A 22400-nucleotide genomic window follows, 5' to 3' on the forward strand; every position below is an offset into this window, starting at 1 on the left:
AGAGACATATAAACATGTTCGTCAGAAAGCTGGTAACTTATTATTGGGATAAATGTTTAGAGAAAACTGTTTAGACGGACAGACACTGCCATCTGCTGGACATTGTACAAATTACATGTACTGTTGATGATCTTTGCCATCCTGCACTATAATAATTGTCATTTATTAGGAATCTTGGGAGATGAGTGAGGAGTAATATCTAGTTGTTTTTTTATTATTGTGGGGGAAAAAATAATAAATACATGTGTCAATAATAGTTTGGGACACTTTTCACAAGAAGTACTGAGTAACTAAACATGACAAAATACATTATTATTAATAATAATAAGGTTTGTAAGAACATTGTTTTATTACAAGCTTTGATTTGGAAATGTTTTTACAAAATTAGGTTCTTAGTTGTTAACAAGGCAGACGTGTGTTCAAGCATCGTGTTGAATCCTGTGATGGTGAACTCATTTATCCTCTTTCATGAGCAGCAGGACTCCTTCATCACAGTTTGTGTGTATGTGTGCGTGTTCAGAAATGCTGGTGCAGCCACAGCACTGTGTTGAGGAAGCAGTCGGCCTGTGTGTCCACTCTGGACAGAGAATGTCCGTCTTCAGGAAACCACAACAATCTGCATGGACAAACAGAACGATGGGTATTAAAACCTGCTGTGAGCTGTTGTGTTGGATCAGATGGTCCAGGTTTGTTTACTGGCCGTATTTAATGTTTGCTCTGTTGTACCTGACAGGTGAAGCTCGGCTCTTCAGTGCTTTGTAGAGCTCCAGACCCTGGTGAGGAGACACTCGCCTGTCTCTGCCGCCCAGCATCAGTAACACTGGAGCCTTGATCTACAAACAAACACACAGATGAACACACTGACAGCAAACCAAACGTGTGTTGGCCCATGACAAGCCCCTGTGTCCATGGAATGGGAAAAAACATCTTTCTTTTGTTATGACCTCTTCTCTATTACCACCTGAGCCACTACTGATAAGGCTTACATTGACGTAGGTTTCGGGGGGGGGGGGGGACCCAGGGGACTCATGCCCCTCAATATTTAGAACATTCCAAGTAGTAAAGGACTTTTATTTTGAAGAACTGCTAGAGCCTTAAACTGTGAATAAGAAGTGGACGTAGTTGCAGTGAAGTCACACTTTGGTTTGTGGACTGCGGTTTTGATGCCTCGAGGTTGGCATTTTGGCCGTCACCATCTTGTTTTTTTGAAACCAGAAGTGATACGAGAGGGTGGAACAACCGAACGCTGAAGAAGACATTTTTAAGCCCAAAATGACCTTTGTGAACTGAAAACACACCGTGAAAGGGTTAAAGTTCTAAAACGAAAACACGGAGAACACCCAATCTCAGACAGCAATCTGTGGTAGCGACCTGTCAATCACAAGATAGCCACGCCCTAAAGCACATCCTGCTTTATCGTCTATTTTACTCTAAAAGGGACCATAGTTTACAGAATGAACATCACGCTGTATTGAAGAAGACCTGAAACGAGAGATGATCAGGAAAATGTTTACTGTTTTCAGAAGCTGCTAGTATGGCTTAAGATTTCTATTATTTTGATCAAGGCAGCTACATAAATTGCAGAACAAAAATAACTCCTGGTTTTAGAGTTGTATTGTTTATTTATATACTTTGATTAAAATACTGTATTTGGAGGCTGTGTGTGTCTGACCTGAGCAGCATGTGTGATGGGGGACTTCTCCAACATGGCCGCCAGGGCTTCAGCAGTGGGTATCTGGTCATATGAGTACTGAAGCCCCACACTGGTGTAACGCCTGGAGACACACAGAGAGGACAAGGACATGAGATGTGATGCAGTGGAGCTAAAGCTCATGTGCGGACAAGTTGTTCTGTACGTGCGTGTGTCTCACCAGTCTACTATGTCAGTGGTGCCCAATAAAGTCGCAGCGTTAATGACAGGGTTCCTGGCCGCACACGCTCTGTAGAACTCTGGGTACTGACCAACCAGATGACATGACAGGAAACCCCCGTGAGAACCACCAATCACAGCCAGTCGTTTGGGGTCAAGGGTGACGTCCCTCTGCAGCGCAGTGAGCACGGCCGTCTGGGTAAAGACACAAAATATTTGTGTATAACACATGACTGACTAAAAAAGCGCGTCAGACTTCTTCCTGCATGCAATTTGTCCTTTTTCTTCCTTAATCATCGCAACTCCAGTCCTCAATACTTGAAATTCTAAAGTATTTAACAGATACATTTTTCTATCCAGGACTTTGAGTCAGCCAGTACCTGCACATCTTTTACATCCTGGCCTCCGATCTGACCGATCAGGGACAAGATGTTGTCCTGGCCGAACCCCGTGGATCCCCGGTAGTTCACTAGATAAAGAGGCACAAAGAGGGAGAGAGGGGGAAGCTACATCAAAGGAGAAATGGAAAAGCCTTTGATAATGTGAGTTTAGGAGGATTACTGTTTTAGTTTTAGTTTTTGCTGGTTTTCGCCAAAAAAACTAAGTTTTCTTTTTAAAAGCAGATCTGACACACAAAAAAGACACGGACCACTTTTACAGTAAACTACGTCCCCGTTTCAAATAAAGCAATAGTTCAACATTTTGGCAAATATGCTGCTAATTCACATTTTTGCAGAGAGTCAGACAAATAGATCGATCCCCCGCTCATATCTGTGTACGTACTATGAAGTGTGCCAGTGTGTGTGCGTGTGCGTGTGCGTGTGTGTGTGTGTGTGAGTGAGAGAAAGAGAGAGAGAGAGAGAGAGGCGTCTCACCCATGAGCACAGCGAAGCCGAGTTGAGCCAGTCCAGCTGTGGTGCAGTTCCACTCTGCTGGGAACTGGGAGTGGGGGCCACCTGGGGGAGCAAACAAACATAATAAAAGCATAATATAAATTAAGCAATATGTTTCAATGGACACAAAAATACAGCAACAACACAGACAAGTAAACACAGACTGGGAGACCGATAGTCGAGGGCACATACCACATGGGTGCAAATGCCCTGAGCAGCGAGTCCCCCGCTGCATTTCTCTAGTCTCTTTCTATTTCCTGTCTCTCGCCAATATCATATAAAATGTGCAAAAAATAATCTTAAAATAAAAAGTAAACACAGACCATGGATGAAGATGACCAGAGGTATCTCGGCGTCATGGAGGGGACGAGAGGGTTTAACCAGGACAGCCCCGAAGTCTAAACCAGCTGAGAGAGAAAGAGAGAGGGAATCACATCACAGCGAGTTTCATACTAAAAGAGTGATCTTCATCATTTTTATTTTTATTTGACCCACTGTGTGTGTGTGTGCGTGTGCGTCTGCGTGTGTGTGTGTGCGTGTGCGTGATCTCATGCTCACAGTAGTGTGTGTTGTCCTCCTCTGGTGGAGGTGTCACATCTAGAACTGTCCAGTGGAAGTCAAAGGTCATAACGGGCTGCTGCAGGGTCCGCCAGGTCACAGCCTCACCTGCTGAGGGGAGGAAACCCACCCTCTGCACACACACACACACACACACACACACACACACACACACACACACACACACACACACAACCACTTGTAAATTAATTTTTCATCTGACTAATCTTGTAATAATATATTTTTACAATGAAAACTTCAAAGGATGAATGCACTCACAAAGGACAGGTTGTACAAAGTGTAAACCATACGTTGGTGTTTTCTTTTACCTAAACTAATTTTTTTCATAAAGATTTTCCTGTAATTGGGTTTAGTGCTAATTAGCTAATTTTAATTAATTTGTCATCTGACTAATCTTGCTTAACAATGCAGTAAACTCTATATTGTGTGTGTGTGTGTGTGTGTGTGTGTGTGTGTGTGTGTGTGTGTGTGTGTGTGTGTGCGTGTGCGCTGTCTTACCAGAGTGGGAGGCGTGTTGGGGCTGGAGCAGCAGACGACCATCAGGTCATTTTGGACCGTCAGCAGCTTCCAACTGCCATAAACTTTGGAAAGATCAGTGAGACCTGCAGAGGAGGAACAGAGGCAGAAGTGAAGAGAGAGAACGAAGACACGGTCGAGATACGAGACACAGAAACCAACAGAGATAAAGATCTGGTAAAAGTTTCAAAAGTAATTTTGAAATAATGTACCCAGATTCAATCGTACGTGCGTTGATGATATTACTCCCTGCACTTGTACATCTAAATCACAGAAGATGTTTGAATAGTTAAATTATGTACAGCAACTTTCAGCTCTTGCAATAAAATCTAGATAAATATAAATCCAAACAAAAACAATCATCGCTACTATTGTGATGTATTTGTCTTTTTTTATTTTCTTTAAATGGAATCTCTGCCCGTCAGTGCGTTCTGTTGCATTTCAGCAACTTCTCAATTATTTTGAAATTCCCCGATCTGTTGGTAGCAACATTAATCCTGTTGGTCTTGTCGTACCTTCCAGTTGTCTCTTGTGCTCCTGATGATGAAGATGAGAAGGTGGAGGAGGAGGAGGAAGGAAAGGAGGATCAGGAAGAAGAGGAGGAGGAAGGTGAGAGTCAGAATAAGGAGGAGGAAGTGGAAGTAAAGGGAAAGGAGAAGGAGAGGGGGGAGGTGAAAGAAGAGGGGAGAAGGGAGATGACAGAGGAGAGAGAGGAGCAGCAGGAGGAGAGGGAGGAAAAGGCGCATGAGGAAGAAACGCATCCCAGGGGGCAGGCCAACAGGGGGAAGGAGGAGGGGGAAGCAGAGGAGATGAAAGAGGAGGAGAGAAACGAGAAGGAGGAGGGGGAGGGAAAGGGAAAAAAATAGATGAAGATGAGGGCAGAAGAGAGAGAGGAGGAGGAGGAGGAGGAGGAAGAGGAGGAGGAGGAGGAGAGGATGGACTCTTACTATCAGAGAGGGAGGTAACTTTGTTTGATTGTCTGTCGACCATGAAGAGATCCTGAGAAAGAGAAGAAGAAAATAAATGAGTCATGGAAACTGTGTACGATGAACACAAAATAATAAAAGAGAAAATTAAATTAAATTGCTTACAATACAAAGATTTTTCTGCATGTCTGTTAAAGGAATAATTAACATTTTGGGGAATACATTAAGCTGCTCTCTGGCCGAGAATTAGACGAGAAGATCGATACCACTCACGTCTGTGTATTGATTATGTAGCAAGAGCCAGGAGTTGATTAGCTTAGCTTAGCATAATGACTGGAAACAAAGGGAAACAGCTAGCCTGGCTCTCCCCAAAAGGAAACAAAATGCAACCTCTAAAGCTCGCTGATCCACACAAGTTATGATTTTTACATTTCAGCTTGTGTAGCCATTACACAAATGATAAAGTGTGTAAACGTGTGGTTGTTACCTTCCAGTTCCTGCGGGCGCTGCTGAACACCACTCTCTGAGCGTCTGTAGACCAGCAGCAGGGTGGGCAGAGCCTCATACACACCTGCGAACTCACCTGAAACAGAGAGACGAGGAGAGAATTAACGTTTTACCTTTAAACCTTTGTATCTTTTAACGCTGGTCTTCCAGGAGAGCGCTCACTCCCCATATCAGCCTCTTTTATCCAGCTTTGTTAAGAGATTCTTAATCTGCAATCTTTTGTTAATCAAAGCTTTAAAAAACAAAACATAATAATATAAATGTATCATATTGTACAGGGTGAGGTATATTCAAGTCATTTTTGCAGATAACATAAAACTAATTATTGTGTTGAGAAAAGATGCATTTAAAGTATAAATATAATCTGTATTATTAACTCTGCAATTATTGTATTAGCAGTGCAGTTTCTGATGTTTAGCAGGTATTCACCATCTTATTTAGTTGGTAAGCATGCTAACATTTGCTAACTAGCGCTAAACTCAAATTACAGCGAGTATTAGACAAATTAAAGTTTTGACCAGATGATGGAAAGTCAGAAGGTAAATTACTACAATTCATCCTGAGTGGGGCATGAATGTGTGTATCAAACATCTAATAGTTGCTGAGACATTTCAACATTGCCAAACCGAGAGCACAGCGCCAGTGTGACGGTGTGTAACCTACCGGTCTGAGGTCTATTAACAACATCCAACAGTGTGGACGTCTTCCTGCTCGTCAGGTCCAACTGTGGAGGATTAACAGTCACTGTTATTATCTATCACACACACACACACACACACACACACACACACACACACACACACACACACACACACACACACACACACACACACACACACACACACACACACACACACACACACACACACACACACACACAACCTGCTGCAGGCTGAGGCACTGGTTGTGAGGACCAAACACTTGACCCTGCAGGTAGATCAGCGTGGAGCCGTCTGGACTCAGTCTGGGACAGGACATAGACAGGTTGGAGCCAGACAGACACTCTGGTGAGGAGGGAGGAGGACAAACAGGGATCAGATGAGCAGAGGGAGTGTGTGACTGTGATTCAGGAGACAAAGACAATGTGCTCACCGCAGTTTCCATCCAGGTGGAGCTTGAATAACGCTGACCTGAAACAGAATTTTAAGGGAAAGAGATACAAAAGGAAACTGTAATTTCCACTGTTTAGTTTCAGCCCTGCTACACAAATAAACTATATTTTATCAACACAATAAATGTTTAACATTGTTTCAAGAATGTTTAACATTGTAATAAAACAGGGATAAGTGTATGTAAATATGAGGATGTTTAGTGCCTGTATATACAGTATGTTATTAAAAATAGAGGAAGAATTGGTGAATTCTTCCTCTATTGGTAAAAGGTAATGTGCCACTATCCTTTATGTCTTTTTCCCTCCTGATAGTTTCTTTTTTATTACTTATCCAGATCAAAACTTGTGATTTTCTGCTACACAACTTCACTATATTTCAGTGCTTCAGTTGCTGCTGTTTCTTCATGTTGGCTGAATCAGAAAACAGACCATCTAACCTGCGGTTGGAGCAGAACCTCAGTCCCAGTCTGAAGGGTTCGTGGTACCAACCGATGAAAACCACCGACTGACTGCCGGGAGCCCACAGAGCCTGGAGGGCACACACACACACACACACACACACACACACACACACACACACACACACACACACAGTCAGTATTACTAAAGATGTCAATCAATCTACACTGGCATTAGACTTCGACACAAAGGCGCACTGGGACAGTTGACCTCCGCACACTAAAAGTCCTAAAACATAGAAATCCTGCAGTGTCAGGTGAATTGTCTCTGTCCTCACCTGTCCAGGTGAGACATCAGGTGGGACGCCCTGCAGTTCGCTGACGGAGCCGCTCTGCAGATTCACCACACAAATAACCGGAACGCTCTTATTGGTCAGCGTCTCGCCCCAGTCTTCACGGTACACACTCCTGTCCTGTTTGAGCACAATTACACACACACACAAGCACACGTGTCGCGTTGAGAACACAATATTAACACTCTGTGTAGTTAATGACGTGAATGTCATTTTGGCTTAAGGATGTATTGTACAAAAATACTCTTGGATTAACATTTGTAATTTATCTTTATGCAGTAAAAACTCAAATCCATCAGGTGTGTGTGTGTGTGTGTGTGTGTGTGTGTGTGTGTGTGTGTGTGTGTGTGCGTGTGATACCTTCCTGCATGCAGAATCCCCGCCATGTGATTCTATTGATGTGTCCTTGTTCTTCTCAGCTACATACAGAAGTTTGTTTTCACACTCTGACCAAGACAGACAGCCAAACTGGGCTGGAAACGCACACACACACACACACACACACACACACACACACACACACACACACACACACACACACACACACACACACACACACACACACACACACACACACCAATAAGTGTGTGTATATAAACACATGAACACACAACGATACAGTCTGAAAGATCCGTCTCACCATCATCGTACACTCTGCCGTGTTTGTTGAGCGCCGTCAGGTTGAGGCACTTCCTGAGGCCGCGGTGGTCCCATATCTGAGAGGCAGTAACCATAAACAACGACAGTCCGTCAACATGCTGGAACATTGATCTCACAGACACTGCGGACCATCTTTCTCACCTCGAGGAGCTGGTGGCCACTTGTTTCCCTGACAACGGCCCTCAGGCCTCGAATGGGAGAGAGTCCGCTCAGTGACCTGAAGAGAAGAAGAGAAATAGAAACTCAACAGCAGCTTCACTGTGCTCTCTGGGTAAAGGTGCACCTGTAACGTATAACGCAAAAACAGGGCAGAAGATTTACAGTTCACTGAAATGATTTAGGATGTTCTAATTCAATAAATGAAAACAGTGTAAGCAGAAGTGCAGCACTTTTATCATCATCATGACGAATATATGATCAAATGTTCATATCTTATGCTGCTCAGATCTCATATGGAAGGCTGCAGCAACACGGATTGAGCATTAATTTACACTAAAAGTTGTAATAAATCTGAGTTTTGGCTTCAAAACATACAATTCTGCTGAATAATGGTCATTCAGGAGTTGACACAGATAGATGTGCACACAGAGTAGCTCCCTTTAGAAGCACTTTAATGCACCAGGCTCTTCCTGCCAACCTTCTCACATAGTATAAGGCTATATAAATACATTTGATGAGTATTTTCAGTGTGCACTCACTCTCCAGACACAGGCACACAGGGTCCCGGTGGGAGGACAGTCCTGATGCTCTTCCGGTGGTTGCTGTCAGCGATCAGAGTCCACTGCTGAGAGTAGCGAAGTCTGGAGCCTCGGACCAGGTCGCTCTGACTCCACTCTGAATGTGGACAGTTTTCAAAGTGCCGTCAAATAAAGTTATTTAAAATCATGTCAATCCACTTTAGGATCGTTGCTAGAAAATGCAAACTCCCTGGTTTAAAGGATCATAATTAGTTGATCAAAGTTACACAGAAGGTATTACTACAATTTTATTATACATTAATTTATCAAAACTATCTTGACTCGGAGATATCTTTATGGCAAATGTTTAAGACATTGAGGATGTTGTTGTGCTATTAATGTAACGTTTTATGTTATGACAATCTAAGCAGCCATGTTGCTTGAATCAGTGGTAGTGTTATGTAGAGGACATGTACTGTGGAATATCCCAGAGAAACAGATGGGTTTACTCTGTAAACCTTTTTAAACCCTTTTTAAACCCTTTTAAAGACGAGATCACTGGTGTCAGTAGCAGAGCGCCTTTGAGCGGCAGCTTGTCGAGAGAGAGAGAGAGAGAGAGAGAGAGAGAGAGAGAGAGAGAGAGAGAGAGAGAGAGAGAGAGAGAGAGAGAGAGAGAGAGAGCAGCAGCTCACCTGCAGTCACGGTGTACGTCCGGAGCTCTGGGAGCTGCTCTTGACTCACATGGGCAGAAACAGGCACAGGGAGCCCGCTGACCTCTCCGTACACCCCGGTGACTTGACTGGGGTCCATATGTGGTTGCTGCCGCACACATGCACACACTTCACATTAACTCACCAACCTGTCACACTCGTACGGTGAACGCGAGCAGCCAGACAAGTGCAAACTCATGCATCTATCAATAACATTAAACCGTTAGCAGCGGTTAGGAGGGTTAAAATAGTCGCGAGCCTCCGTTCACTGCAGTTCCGTTCATGCATGTATCAACAAAACTCTGTCAATGGTGTGTTCGCCTCCCCTGCACTTGATTCAACCTTTTCACAGCAATGATTTTTACTCTACCAGCGCCTCCATGTTGAATTCATGAATGGACGATACCACTTTGGTTCAGTTTGGAGGGGTGTAGTAGAGGAAGGTGACCGCATGGGGGCAGCAGAGGTCACAAAGGTGGTCATTCTTGATTTTCTATTACTACTGATGAACTGGTTAATATACAGGTACATCTCAATAAATTTGAATATCGTGGAAAAGTTAGTTTATTTCACTAATTCAATTCAAAAAGTGAAACTCATATATGGATTCATTACACACAAAGTGAAATATGTCAAGCCTTTATTTGTTTTAATCTTCAGGATTACACTTTACAGCTAATGAAAACCCAAAAATCAGTATCTCAGAAAATTAGAATATTACATAAGGCCAATAAAAAAAGTATTTTTAATACAGAAATGTCGGCCTTCTGAAAAGTATGTTCATGTGTCTGCACTCAGTACTTGGTTGGGACTCCTTTTGTATGAATTACTGCATCACTGCGGCGTGGCATGGAGGCGATGTGGCACTGCTGAGGGGTTATGGAAGCCCAGGTTGCTTCGATAGCGGCCTTCAGCTCGTCTGCATTTGTTGGGTCTCGTGTCTCTCCTCTTCCTCTTGACATTACCCCAGAGATTCTCTATAGCGTTCAGGTCAGGAGAGTTTGCCGGCCAATCAAGCACATTGATTCCATGGTCATTAAACCAGGTAGTAGTACTTTTCGCAGTGTGGGCAGGTGCCAAGTCCTGCTGGAAAATGAAATCAGCATCTCCATAAAGCTTGTCAGAAGAAGGAAGCATGAAGTGCTCTAGAACTTCCTGGTAGACGGCTGCGTTCACTTTGGACTTGAGATAACACAGTGGACCAACACCAGCAGACGACATGGCTCCCAAATCATCACTGACTGTGGAAACTTCACACTGGACTTCAAGCAACTTGGATTCTGTGCCTCTCCGCTCTTGCTCCAGACTCTGGGACCTTGATTTCCAAATGAAATGCAAAATGTACTTTCATCTGAAAAAGGACTTTGGACCACTGAGCACTAGACCGGTTCTTTTTCTCCTTAGCCCAGGTAAGACGCTTCTGAAGTTGTCTCTGGTTCAGGAGTGGCTTGACACATCCCATGTCCTGGATACGTCTGTGTGTGGTGTCTCTTCACTGACTCCAGCCTCAGTCCTTGTGAAGCTCCCCCAAATCTTTGAATGGCCTCTTCTTGACTGATCCTCTCAAGGCTGCGGTTATCCCTGTTGCTTGTGCACCTTTTCCGACCACACTTTTCCCTTCCACTCATCTTTCTCTGACTGTTTGGATACAGCACTCTGGGAACAGCCAGCTTCTTTAGCAATGACCTTTTGAGGCTTCCCCTCCTTGTGGAGCGTGTCAATGACTGACTTCTGGACAACTGTCAAGTCAGCAGTCTTCCCCATGAATGTGAAGCCTGCTGAACCAGATTGAGACCATTTAACGGCTCAGGAAACCTTTGCAGGTGTTTTGAGTTCATTAGCTGATTACAGTGTGACGCCGTGAGTCTACAATATTACTTTTTCACAATATTCTAATTTTCTGAGATACTCATTTTTGTGTTTTCATTAGCTGTAAAGTGTAATCATGAAGATTAAAACAAATAAAGGCTTGAAATATTTCACTTTGTGTGAAAAGAATCCATATAATATATGAGTTTCACTTTTTGAATTGAATTAGTGAAATAAACAGACTTTTCCACGATATTCTAATTTACTGAGAAGTACCTGTAAGTAATATAACATAATATAAAAATTCTGAGAATTATTAAAATGAAAAGTGGACTATACTAATATGCGTCATGCTGTGCCTCAGGCCAACATTGACATTTTCTTCAGGCTACCGTAGGTGTAATATCTCATTACTCTACATCTTAAGTAACAATCCAATGAAGTTCATTGTTTAATAACGTTTATTTTCCTCACTGATCCGGAGTATAAACTACTTTCTCCTTACAGAACATTTTTGGAATTACAAAAGACACAAAGAACATGCTTAAATAGTCTTTATTTCATTTGATCCATCTTCTGTCTATGTGCCGTAACACCAGAACCACTGAGGAGTTTGGTGAAGCCGTTCTTCATCCAGGAGGGTCAAACCTGGTTCAACAATAGAAACTATGAAATCTGATTGGGAAGTTTTCCACAAGGGACTATCATCCCCATGCAACTGATTAATGTGCTTTTTAATTTAACACAATTAAAAACACCTGACCATCATTAAAGACAACACCATCACACCTTCATCAGCAGCTCTGGTGAGAGGCCTGTACGGTATGTTTAACTGCTCGTCAGAGGGACAATCCTTCCAATGCATCTGATGATACAAGTACGTATCTCACCATAAATCCCTATGTACAGTATATCTGCAACACATGCACATGGATAGATTGTATGACCCACCAACCCGCATTAAAAATATACATCCCATCGTTGTGTCTGTAAACAGTTCTTAGCATTTTTAAGTTTCTTAAAAAACATACAGTACTGTTCTTTTAATAAATTAGAAGGTAAAACACATTTAGCCACCAGAAATGTTTAAAACGTATTTTTACTCTCAAAAGATATTAAGAAAAGATGACAATATTACCTCTTTGATTTGACTTTTTAATTAGGCATCTTCTTGTTTACGCATTTCTATGCGCTTTATTTTATGTTAAATAAAATTCAATTAAAACACACTCACACAAACACATTTTCATTTAGGTTGCATTGTTTGTAAAGCCAGTTTCTGGTTTGGCAGTTGAAGCAGCCACAGATGTTGATGCTCAAACGTTTAACTTCAGAGAATAACCGAGACTGATCACGTCCTGGAAAAGCAGCTTTATGTGGAAACTAAAGTCAATAATTAGCATTTAAAAAGACTTGACTGACCCGTCAAGCCACCAGGCAGCAGTTCAAGCTGAGTATCAGAAACAATACCCATCAGCACCAAAGACTTTCAGTATCCGTATCATGGACGGCTTCCATGTTGTCCCAGCTGTACGACAAAGCTTTAAAATGTTTGACTTATTACTTTCTCTGTATTTCTATTCATAAAATTAATAAAAGAACGTTTTGATATCTGAAGATCAAATTTATTTTACTCTCCCGTGTAATTTAATCCCACGAAAAAAAGAAAAATTTTTGCATTGCTTTTCAGTTGACATCTACTTTGAAGAGTCAGAACTGGTATTTGGGAAATACTGAGCGATTGTAGTTGCATTTCACTCCATTTTGTGGAAGAGGAACAGTAAAATAGCCTTTCCCTGTGGGAGCTAAGAACGAATGTTGGCCATCTTGAATCTGGAGTATTAGTTTGCAGGTGAAGAGCACAAGTGAAAAAGCCCTTTTCAGAGTTTGTGGAGCCTTCGTGTGTCTGACAGCCGAAGTGTTGAAGGCATCATTTTGTCTCCATCTCCATAAAGCCAACTACTCATCCATTCACTCCATCCCCGTCCTTTTCTCACATGATGTCAGCCCGTTTGTCCCGGACTTTGTTCCTCTGTTTAGTCCTGGCCTTGAAGGCAGCTGAGTTGAAGAGATGCTGTTGAAGAAAAAGAGATGAATGAAACAATTCAACTCCAACTACACCGGATGCCTTTTTTATTTACTTAATGGAGAAGAATACAATCACACTCTACAAGGTCGGCTTGTTGCAGCGTGAGGACGGAAGAGATGCTGTTACCTTCTCAAACCGAGAGATCTTGTTGCCTTTGGTGGTAGCGTCCAGGATGAGGGGAGGGCCGAGGCCAAAGATGTCTCTCACTAGTGGGTTGAACTGCACCAAAACAAAAACACTAAAATTAACAACATGGGTTGTGGACATAAATGTCCAACTGTGAATCCACTGATTTTCCTGTTTTGTGTTTTTTAGCATTTCCTTTCTAATGTTCTGTTTCTGCTAACAGTTGCAGTATGTGAATGCCATTTTTAGGGCTGTACCGAATAGTTGGAACATTTTCCTTTTTTTTTTTAATGCAGCACAACTGGGGCACAAACATGTCATTACACTCCCGGCTTCAGTGCATTTCCTGACCTGTAGATGGTGTCTCACTCCGGACTCCAGGATCTCTTTGAAGGCATCGTAGATTCTTCTCCTCATCCAGCTGTCGATGTAAACGCTCTCCACTCCAAACCTGATCTTCTCGTCGGTGAAATCCTCGCTCTGCAGGAGAAGAAAGGGGACATCACGAAGTCAAAGCCGGGGCAGACGTTCACGACTCAAATATGAAAAAGAGCATTAGTTTACGGAATGATTTACTAACATAAAAATCATTAATTACAGTTATCATCGTTGCAGCGATCAAACATACCTCTATGTAATGTAGCACCTCTCTGAAGATGGAGCGCTGTTTCCGCCTGTCGTTCTTGGCTCGGTGCTTGTTGCTGTCTGTGGCTAAACTCTTCAGACATTCACACAGACTTTCACAGTCCTCCACCTCAAACTCCTACACAAGTCACAGAATGCAGCATGAACATATGGCTTTAAACCAATACAATCCTAAATCCATAGATTAAGAGGGTATAAACAGTAAAAGAAGTATACATCCCAAAGGTACTCAAGTGTGTGTGTGTGTGTGTGTGTGTGTGTGTGTGTGTACCTCGTCTATATCTCGTCCCAGCTCCACCAGCAGGGCGATGGTCTCTCCCACTGCTATCCTGTAGTTGACGTCACTGCTCTGCAGACACGCCTGCAGTTTGGGGAGGTGACTACAGGGAGGGCGACAGAATCACTGTTGGTTAAACTATTAGTCATCGTGTTGAGGACTTTTTTTTTTATCAACATGATTTATCAAAATGTCATGAGAATGTTTCACTCACAGGTTAAGCAGCACAGTCAGTCGAGATGCAGGGCAGAGGGTGACCAGCAGCGACCAGGCCTGCAGGGCGGCGCTGTGGAGGCCTGGACTGCCTGGTTTGGGTGTTGGCAGAGTTCCCTCTCTGTTGGGGTAGGACGACATGAAGACACTCTCCAGAAGGGCCAACGACTTGACCAAGTCCTGGAGGGGTTCAGTGTTATGTTGAGGGGGAAAAGAGAGAAGACGTAATGAGGGGTGAGAAAGACAAACAGCACATTGGTAAATACAACTATTGTTAATGACGCCATATTATGATTTAATATCCCAGATAATAAACCCACATTTGATAAGATTGATCTGTTTAGAAGTCTCTTGTTTAATATATCTTTGTTTACACTAGGACACAATATCAGATTTTCCCATTATTTTCACATAATTAAACATCCCTCCCCCAAAGATTTGTTTGTTCCAAACACATTTTCTACTGGCCCCGGGACGACTGGATTATTTACACAACATCATCATCATGTTTTGGTTATCATCAATATTGGTATATCACAACAGTTTAGTTTATACATTAGGTGCTGCGGTAACAATGTGTAAAAATGAAACTTCTGAACTACTAGCAGTCAAACTATTCCGTGTGGTGCCGGTGTTTCCCCCCCAGAAAGAATCACGTTGTTCGCACCTCTCCTTCTTCAGCAGTAGAAACATAACAGCACATCCCCAAAGCTCTGGCACACTGAAGGAGACAGACACAATAAAAGTCAAATAACCAGACAAACAAATAAACAAAATGCAGGTTTGCTAACATATAACCTTTGTAATTGAGTTAATATCATAACCCTAATGCAAATTCTTTTTGAATTCTTCTGAAAATTCTATTCAGAAAAACTCAAAAGGTGGTAAATAACCGGGTTTTAACTTCCTGTATTTGTTGCTCCAGAATTAAAATGTCACACTGAGAGTTCCTCCAGAGTCCCCTAAACTCTGTCTAGTGTTGTTTCTTTAAGTCTTCTGCTTGTTTCCAAAACTGACAGTGGGCAGAAGATAGCAGGCAATAAGGGCAGCATGACACTTAGAACATCAGAGTTACAACCTTGACAAGCAGGGAGTTTCTGCTTAAGTGGAGAGTCCACCTTTAAACTGAATTTGCCAAAACTCCATTAAAACCATTATTTTTAAGTGGAATTTCCCTTTAATGGTGTAAACTGAATTACGAACTTTCGTCTAAACCAGATGTTTTTGGATGTGTTGTCGTTGCAGTGCAACTTTTGTCACGTTGCTGAGATTTAAGCTGCAGTCCACGCAAGCATTTAAAAACATGCATACGTTTTAATCTTTTGTTCTTTTTTTTCCAGGACTTGCTGTAACGAAAGATAACTCCACATCCAAAGTGTTGCACAATGTCAGAGAAGGCTTATGTGATTACTCACACTCTGGCGGGCTGCTATGCTGGCACTGTTGTCAATCAGAATTGCGGTGAGGATGGGGCGAAGCATCTTGAAGCCCTCCTCCGCCTCGTCTCCACCGCCCAGCTGGATACAGAGCAGCGTGAAGACTGTGGCTGCCGCCGCCTGCTCGTCCGCGCTGCCTAGAGGGAAACAGATGTTTGTTATTTGTTTAACTGCAGTAGTTGTTAACTGCGTTTCTCTTCCACCTGGAGAAACAGAGGATTAAATGTTTCGTCTTACCCTTTTTAAGGCTCCTTTCCAGGCAGTCGCTGATGGTGAGGCGTCTCTCTGTCAGGAAGTCGTACAGCACTCTGGATGAGAAGGCCTGTCGCAGCGACTCGAGACCTGCTAGACGTGTCTTAGAGCTGAGAGAGACACAAAGGGAGACAAGGAGCGAGAGAGGACAACAGGGTTTGTGTTAATGGGAAGACTTTTCCTTTTTTGTTTTTATTCATAGCGACTGGGTGAAAGCAAAAAAACATAAACTCACCTCTTATCCATCAGGTTGTCTATACACTGCTTGAGTTTGTCTTCAGTTTCCACCTGGGCAGTCTGCTCATCAACCTGCTCCCCTCCTGTGATGGCCAGTCACACACACAGGATTTTGTTAGCTGTATGCAACTGTAATGTTTCACCTTAAGGGGAATTCATGCACACTTTACTGTCACTAATAAGAATCTAAAATGTTGGCTGTATTCATTTCCTTTGGTGCATGTAAGCAGGACCTTGGCTCTCATCCAAAATGAATAAGATTCTAAAAAGCGTGTGTGTGTATTATCTGATTTATGTACAAACCTGTGCCCTCTTCCAACACAGAGGTGCTTTCACTGGCACTGCTGCAGTGGCTGAGAATATCAGACGTCAGCTCATCATCGCTGGCAGCCGACTCTCCCTTCACCCCATTTTTAACACCTAGAGAAAGAAAGAAAAAAGGCCGATGGGGAAATAGTGAGACCAGGGAATAATGAAGGAGAGAGCAAGGGTTGTGTTATATTTACATGAAGGGTGAGAAATATTAATAATCATTCAAAACTCCCACTTTGAGTTAACACCTTAGCTTGGATTTTGGGGTTATGACAAGAGAGTAAAATGTGGATGAATCACTCCTGATTTATGATACGAGCCAACAAGCCCAAGTCTTAATGCTGCTTTCAGACTGGGAGAAAGATGATTAAATATCAACTCATCTGGACAATGCTGAGCATCTATCATGACAGGCATCATGAGGACTAACAAGCACAATAACAGCTTGTAGAAACAGGAAATGATGATCAACACTAAGTGAACAATATATCTAAAAGTTTCTAAAAGAAGCAAACACAACGTTGTTGGTCAACAACAGGCATTTCCTCCCTTTACTGTCCAAAATGGTCAGGCTGCAATACAAGGGGGTGGACAAAATAGCAGAAACACCTTACACTAGAATGCCATCATATACAAGAGCCCCATAATAAATAATACCTTTGCAAAACATACAGGTGTTACTATAATTGTATGGTAATGTGGGTTATATTGTATCAGTGTTTCCTCTACCATTGTCTTTGGGGGGGGCACACTAACAGGACAAATCCCCAAATTAACCAAAATTGGCATGTTTCTCAGCAGTGACTGATTTAGGGACGCTGACTGTAGGCTTACTCTGCTCAGCTGTCTTTCTTTGTCAGTAACTGTACACCAGTAGGGTTCCTCTTATAAACGCACGCATGCACACAAGCACACGCACAGGCAGGGATGAATGGCAAACACAAATTTGCCCCCAACAGAGTTTCAAAGGCAACACTGAGGACTTACAGTCCTCCTGAGACAACGGAGATATGTCTACTCGTGTAGACCGATTCTCACAACTGAAGACGAGCCCCCTCCAACTTATATAAATAACCAGCGCGGCCATTCAAACTGTAACATGACTTCTATCTGGAGTAACTATGCAAAGTGACTTTCAAATGCAAGTTCTGTTTAGTTTGTTTAATGTCAGCCCTGTCACTACTGTATTGCTCTCCAACATGCCACTGTCGTGTTTTATTATCGTTCTCACCCACACAGGAGCTGACCTTATTTATGTTTACAATCAAGACATAATGATGAATAAAGGATTTTCCATTAGGCAATTATCCGTCAGCTTTTATGTTTTTATTGGTACGAGGCGGTAATTTGTGTTTTACTGTTTGAACACAGCTCTGTGCATGAGGAGTGTCCATTTGTTACAGAGTCTGAACACAACAGGGGGTAAGAGAAGGCAGGCTAAGCTAAGCTAACCCTCATGTTCCTGCTGGCTCAGGACTTTCTACTGTTGGTGGGATTACTAGAGACCAGAGTGACCATTCAATCATTCAGTCAGTCACTGTGTACCATCCAGAATGGTCAGACTGTGTGTGTGGTGAGTGGTTTGTGTGTGTGTGTGTGTGTGTGTTCAGTTCAACCAGGTCAGTCGAGGTAACCCAGAGGTCACTATTAGTGCTGCAGCAATGCAACGTGGAAGTTGTAGTTGTGAGGCATTATAAATTGTAGACTACCTGCAAAACTATAAACGTGTTTTCTTATATCATTTAGCTGTTTCCACCTGTGCTCAGGTAGTAAGAAAATTCCAGAGAATAATTTAAAGCAGCTAAATGGGTAACCGGACTATATTTGAGGTCAGAATATGTAAAATGAGCCGACCCAATTGTAAAAGTTGCATTTTTTTCTGCTGAGTGATACCTCATGAAAAAAATCCAGTTTTTCATTGATACAAGATAAACCTGAATCCTACAATTGGGCTTTCCTTATGTAACAGTCTGACTTCATTGTGAAAGGGGGAGGCTCTTGTGACAAATCTACAGTTCATATCTGAGATAACGCCGAGCGAGCCTCGATCAGTCACTAATGTCCCAGTCATCATCCTTGAACCCCCGGCCACTGAACAGATTACATCCTCGAAGCCACACAAACGCACACAACTACACACCCTCCCACACACACAGTAACACTCAGTAATGTTAAGTGTGAGGGCCATGCCTCAACTCGCGTGTCGTCTCTACTTTGCGGTTACATAGCAATCACTCAAACAGCTCCAGCAGTCAGTCCCCGAGGAAGAGGATCTGCTGCTGACGGACAAATCAGAAATCCAAGCCAGAGGGGTGGGAGCTCGTTTTGAGTTCCCTGGCCGTGGCCTTGTAGTACAAGCTTTAAATGGAAGACTAAATTAACCTGTGTTCTCTGGTCGAGCCGTTGCCTCACTACAACTTACATCCCAAATGTAACATCGGATTCTGTCAAATTTGCTGTATTTGTGGAAAGTTGCAGATTTGAACTCTTAACCAACCAATCAATAACACGTCACTTGTACAAGTATTACAAATAAATAAACTGATTACAGCAATGAAGACAAATAAAGCAGCTTCTCAGGCTTAGTCCACACATACACAGGCATTTTTGCAAACGTAGCTTTTTCTATGTATTTTGGCCTTTCGTCCAAACCCAAACACCATTGTAGGTCACTGGAAATGGAACTTTGGTAAAACTCCAGCCAAGGTGAATATTTATTCAGAAACGTTGTTTTCAGTGTTACATGTAGACAGGGAGGCGACAAAAATATATCCATTAAACAGCGGCCGTGGCTAAATATCCTTCTAACAGGACTTTGTACATGTTTACACATAATGTACAGTTACTCTTCCACTATATCGAGGAACAGAGGTGTCAACATGTGTTATGGGGGTGCGTTTTCATCTGGACGGAGATTTGTTTTAAACAATGATTGTGTGGACAGGATTGTTTTTAAGAACAAAGGAGTAAAAGCCTTGTTAACAACAATACCTGTGTACGTGCAGACTAGATAGAGATAGATACTTTATTCATCCTGAGGGAAATGTAGGCCTCAGTGTTGGATGGTCAGAGATATTTTAACCAAATGAATGGCCTGATGGGAGCACACTCAGACTTAGGCAAAGTAGATGGTGATGAAGAAAGACTAGATGTTAGCAGCAAGTTGGAAGTGAGCAAGTTGGAAGGCTGAGAAGATCAGATGTGAAGAAACTTCCTTTACAGCTTTTCGTCTTTTAAAACAGCCATCATACTCAGCACGATGGTGGGTCGTTAACATCTCGGTGCAACATGCATGATGACAAAAGTGATTGTAATGGCACTGTGCTGCAAAACCAAAAAGAGGCTGTGGTCAGTCAATACAGTAAGCAGCCTGGACAGGTTACATAATGAGGGAGGGGGAGGTTATTCAGTGCACACAGGGAACTTAGCATTATGGGAGGCTGGTGGGTTTACTGCATGCATTGTAGTGAAAGAGCATCAGGACAAGCCTGGAGCTGGACACAGAGCTGGGTCGGGATCGAGCGTCAGAGTTACCTTTCAATGAGGCTTTAGTCGACAACTGGAGCTGAAGAACCTCCTGACGAAGAGAGCCTGGAGATGATGTACGTGTGAATGGATGGATAAATTAAATGGTGTGTAGAGGGGGGGGGGGGGGGGGGAGATGGTGGACGGATCCATAAAATAAAATGGGAATATTCAGGAATAATAGAGAAGAAAACATCAGAAGTGAGCTCCATTTTCCCCTTCATTAAACTGTGTATTGCAAAATACTGATTCACAATAAACAATACTGCCCAACTCAGAAGCCTTCAATAAAAGGGTTTTATCATTGTGTTTATTTCCCCCGTCCTGCCCTCTTATTTGTTTTACTTTAAGCAGAAATCTTCATCCCGTAGATGTAGGCGCTGGCACGTGCGGGCGACATCATCCATAAAACGTGAGGGGGCTGTACTGTAACGCCCTTATAAGCACATGCATGGGACGCACCACCACTACTGTACAATTATTAATAACGTGTAGCTCTGATTCACAAGCAGCCACTTAACTGCACGTAAACGAACTCAAATCATGTGATAATGCACTGACAGGCCCAACTGCACGTGTTGTCTTTTCAACAGTTTTCACCAAACCGCTTTAAATGGTATTGCTGCTAAAAAAATAACACGGTTAACCTTAACCCTATAAGTGTGTAGCCTTAGCAAACCAGGGTCCTGAATGATAGCAGGACTCACCAGTTCACCAAAAAAATGCATCACACGTCCTTGGACAAGTCTTCAATGTTTCTACACGTATATGAACTCGTTGAAGAGAGTGGCTTCAACATAAATAGCACAAACATGCGGATTGGACTGTTAAACTGCAGCACTAATTATAATCCACATGGCAGACTGTAAAACTATATAGAAGTCAAGTAGCTCAAAGTTAGAGGAGCAACAGGCTGTCTCGTTGTTTTATCAGTCATGACATATGGCAGACACCTAAACAGCTACCGCTAGGTTAGTCTGGCTCTAACGGGGTGGCGTTTAAGCTTTACGGTGTGTACTAACACTAAGTTACATCGTAACTGCCATATTTAGTCTTTACATTCCTGCTGGTTACTTGCCAGAAGCTGGACAGCGAGTTAGCTTGGCCGTTACTGATGTACTTACCCGGCTTGCTGGAGCCACGTTTCCCCTTTTTACTCCGTGGCATTTTGAGCAGCGCTCTGATCCACAGTTCACAACAAAGCTAGCTGAGGTTAGCTAGCTAAAGTTAGCCTGCTTTCAGTCCAACTGCCAATATGCTCCTCACTGAACTGACAGTCGGTGCGAAGGTGGAAGCAAGAGAGGGCTGGATGGTCTCCGTGGTTTATCTTGACAACTGGATTAAAAGCTCCCAAAATTACACCTTCTCCCACACTTTTGTTGACTCTTAGGCTAACGGTGGCTAGCGTCCTTCACGAGCACCAACCACCAGCAGCACGTTCAACAACTCTCCGCTTTCTTCAGTCTTGGAATAAAGAATTGTTCAGTGGCAAAAAAAATCACGTCTTTCAACGGTTTCAAAATGTATTATCTATGATTGTCCCCCGGTAATCTATATCTAATTCCAGGTGGAGATATAAATGTTTTTCCAAAGTGTTTAGGACGGAGTTGTGAGCACGCTGTTGTCGCGAAGTCCACCATCTTCTTCAGTAACTACTAAACTAACCGGCAGCGGGGGTTGCCAGGTTAGTTCTGTTAGCATCCCTGTTTCCGGTGTCTAAAAACAAGCCCAGGCGGGATGGATTGTTTTTACTCGAGTTCAATGATTAATCTAACTCTAAGGGACGGACGCATTTGAGTGAGTAAAGTCAGAATTCTGGATCAAGTTTCAGGACTGAAATGTTGTTTTTTCTTAAAAATAGTGAATTCTCAGAAATAAAAACAACACTTTGAGATTTTTAGCATTTTTTTTTCATTTGCAAATGCTTTCAAACAGACATTGCTCTACCCCAGGGGTCTGCAACCTGCGGCTCAGGAGACACATGTGGCAACAACAAAAAAATGGAACTAAATATTTATTTTAATGTATTTTTTGTTGCATGGTGGACAATCTTTCAAAGGGAACACCTCTTATCTTGGAGTTCGAGGTGATATTATGACACTGACAGGGGAATTTTTTAAAAGCCAAATAAATTAATAATCAAATACAAACTGGCCTATTTCTTTTTAAGCTATCAGGCTGCAGTTTTCATTTTTATATTGTATTTTTTATTGTTTTGTGTATTTTTATATTATATTATATTCATTTCATTTTTATTTGATTCAACAAATATGGGGAGG

General features: G+C 42.5%; 2 protein-coding genes across 3 annotated transcripts; both read right to left on the bottom strand.

Annotated features, from left to right (window-relative positions):
• Positions 1-215: 215 nt before the first annotated feature.
• Positions 216-9583, bottom strand: LOC115010876 (acylamino-acid-releasing enzyme). The gene is given in 22 exon segments (XM_029435741.1): positions 216-616; positions 727-833; positions 1673-1775; positions 1872-2065; positions 2251-2339; positions 2746-2826; positions 3087-3170; positions 3322-3454; positions 3841-3944; positions 4806-4857; positions 5272-5331; positions 5333-5367; positions 5955-6015; positions 6174-6295; positions 6384-6421; positions 6840-6931; positions 7139-7273; positions 7514-7626; positions 7794-7869; positions 7955-8030; positions 8512-8647; positions 9183-9583. Coding segments are annotated over 22 exon segments (2109 nt in total). The 5' UTR covers positions 9301-9583; the 3' UTR covers positions 216-516.
• A 1965-nt stretch (positions 9584-11548) lies between these two features.
• On the bottom strand, positions 11549-21826 carry ifrd2 (interferon-related developmental regulator 2). Of its 2 annotated transcripts, XM_029436279.1 has the most exons (13): positions 21246-21826; positions 20131-20187; positions 16588-16704; positions 16283-16367; positions 16033-16157; positions 15775-15932; positions 15027-15080; positions 14361-14539; positions 14141-14249; positions 13853-13987; positions 13576-13704; positions 13225-13317; positions 11549-13083 (listed from the first exon to the last, which is right to left on the bottom strand). In XM_029436279.1, exons 1-13 carry the CDS (start codon positions 21286-21288, stop codon positions 13003-13005), a joined length of 1365 nt encoding a protein of 454 aa, XP_029292139.1. In that variant the 5' UTR covers positions 21289-21826; the 3' UTR covers positions 11549-13002. The 2 variants fall into 2 exon arrangements, with proteins under 2 accessions (XP_029292139.1, XP_029292140.1); XM_029436280.1 differs by lacking the exon at positions 20131-20187 and having other exon boundaries at positions 21246-21825.
• Between the last annotated feature and the right edge of the window lie 574 nt (positions 21827-22400).

The sequence above is a fragment of the Cottoperca gobio genome, chromosome 7 (genome assembly GCF_900634415.1).
Source record: "Cottoperca gobio chromosome 7, fCotGob3.1, whole genome shotgun sequence".
Lineage (NCBI taxonomy): Eukaryota > Metazoa > Chordata > Actinopteri > Perciformes > Bovichtidae > Cottoperca > Cottoperca gobio.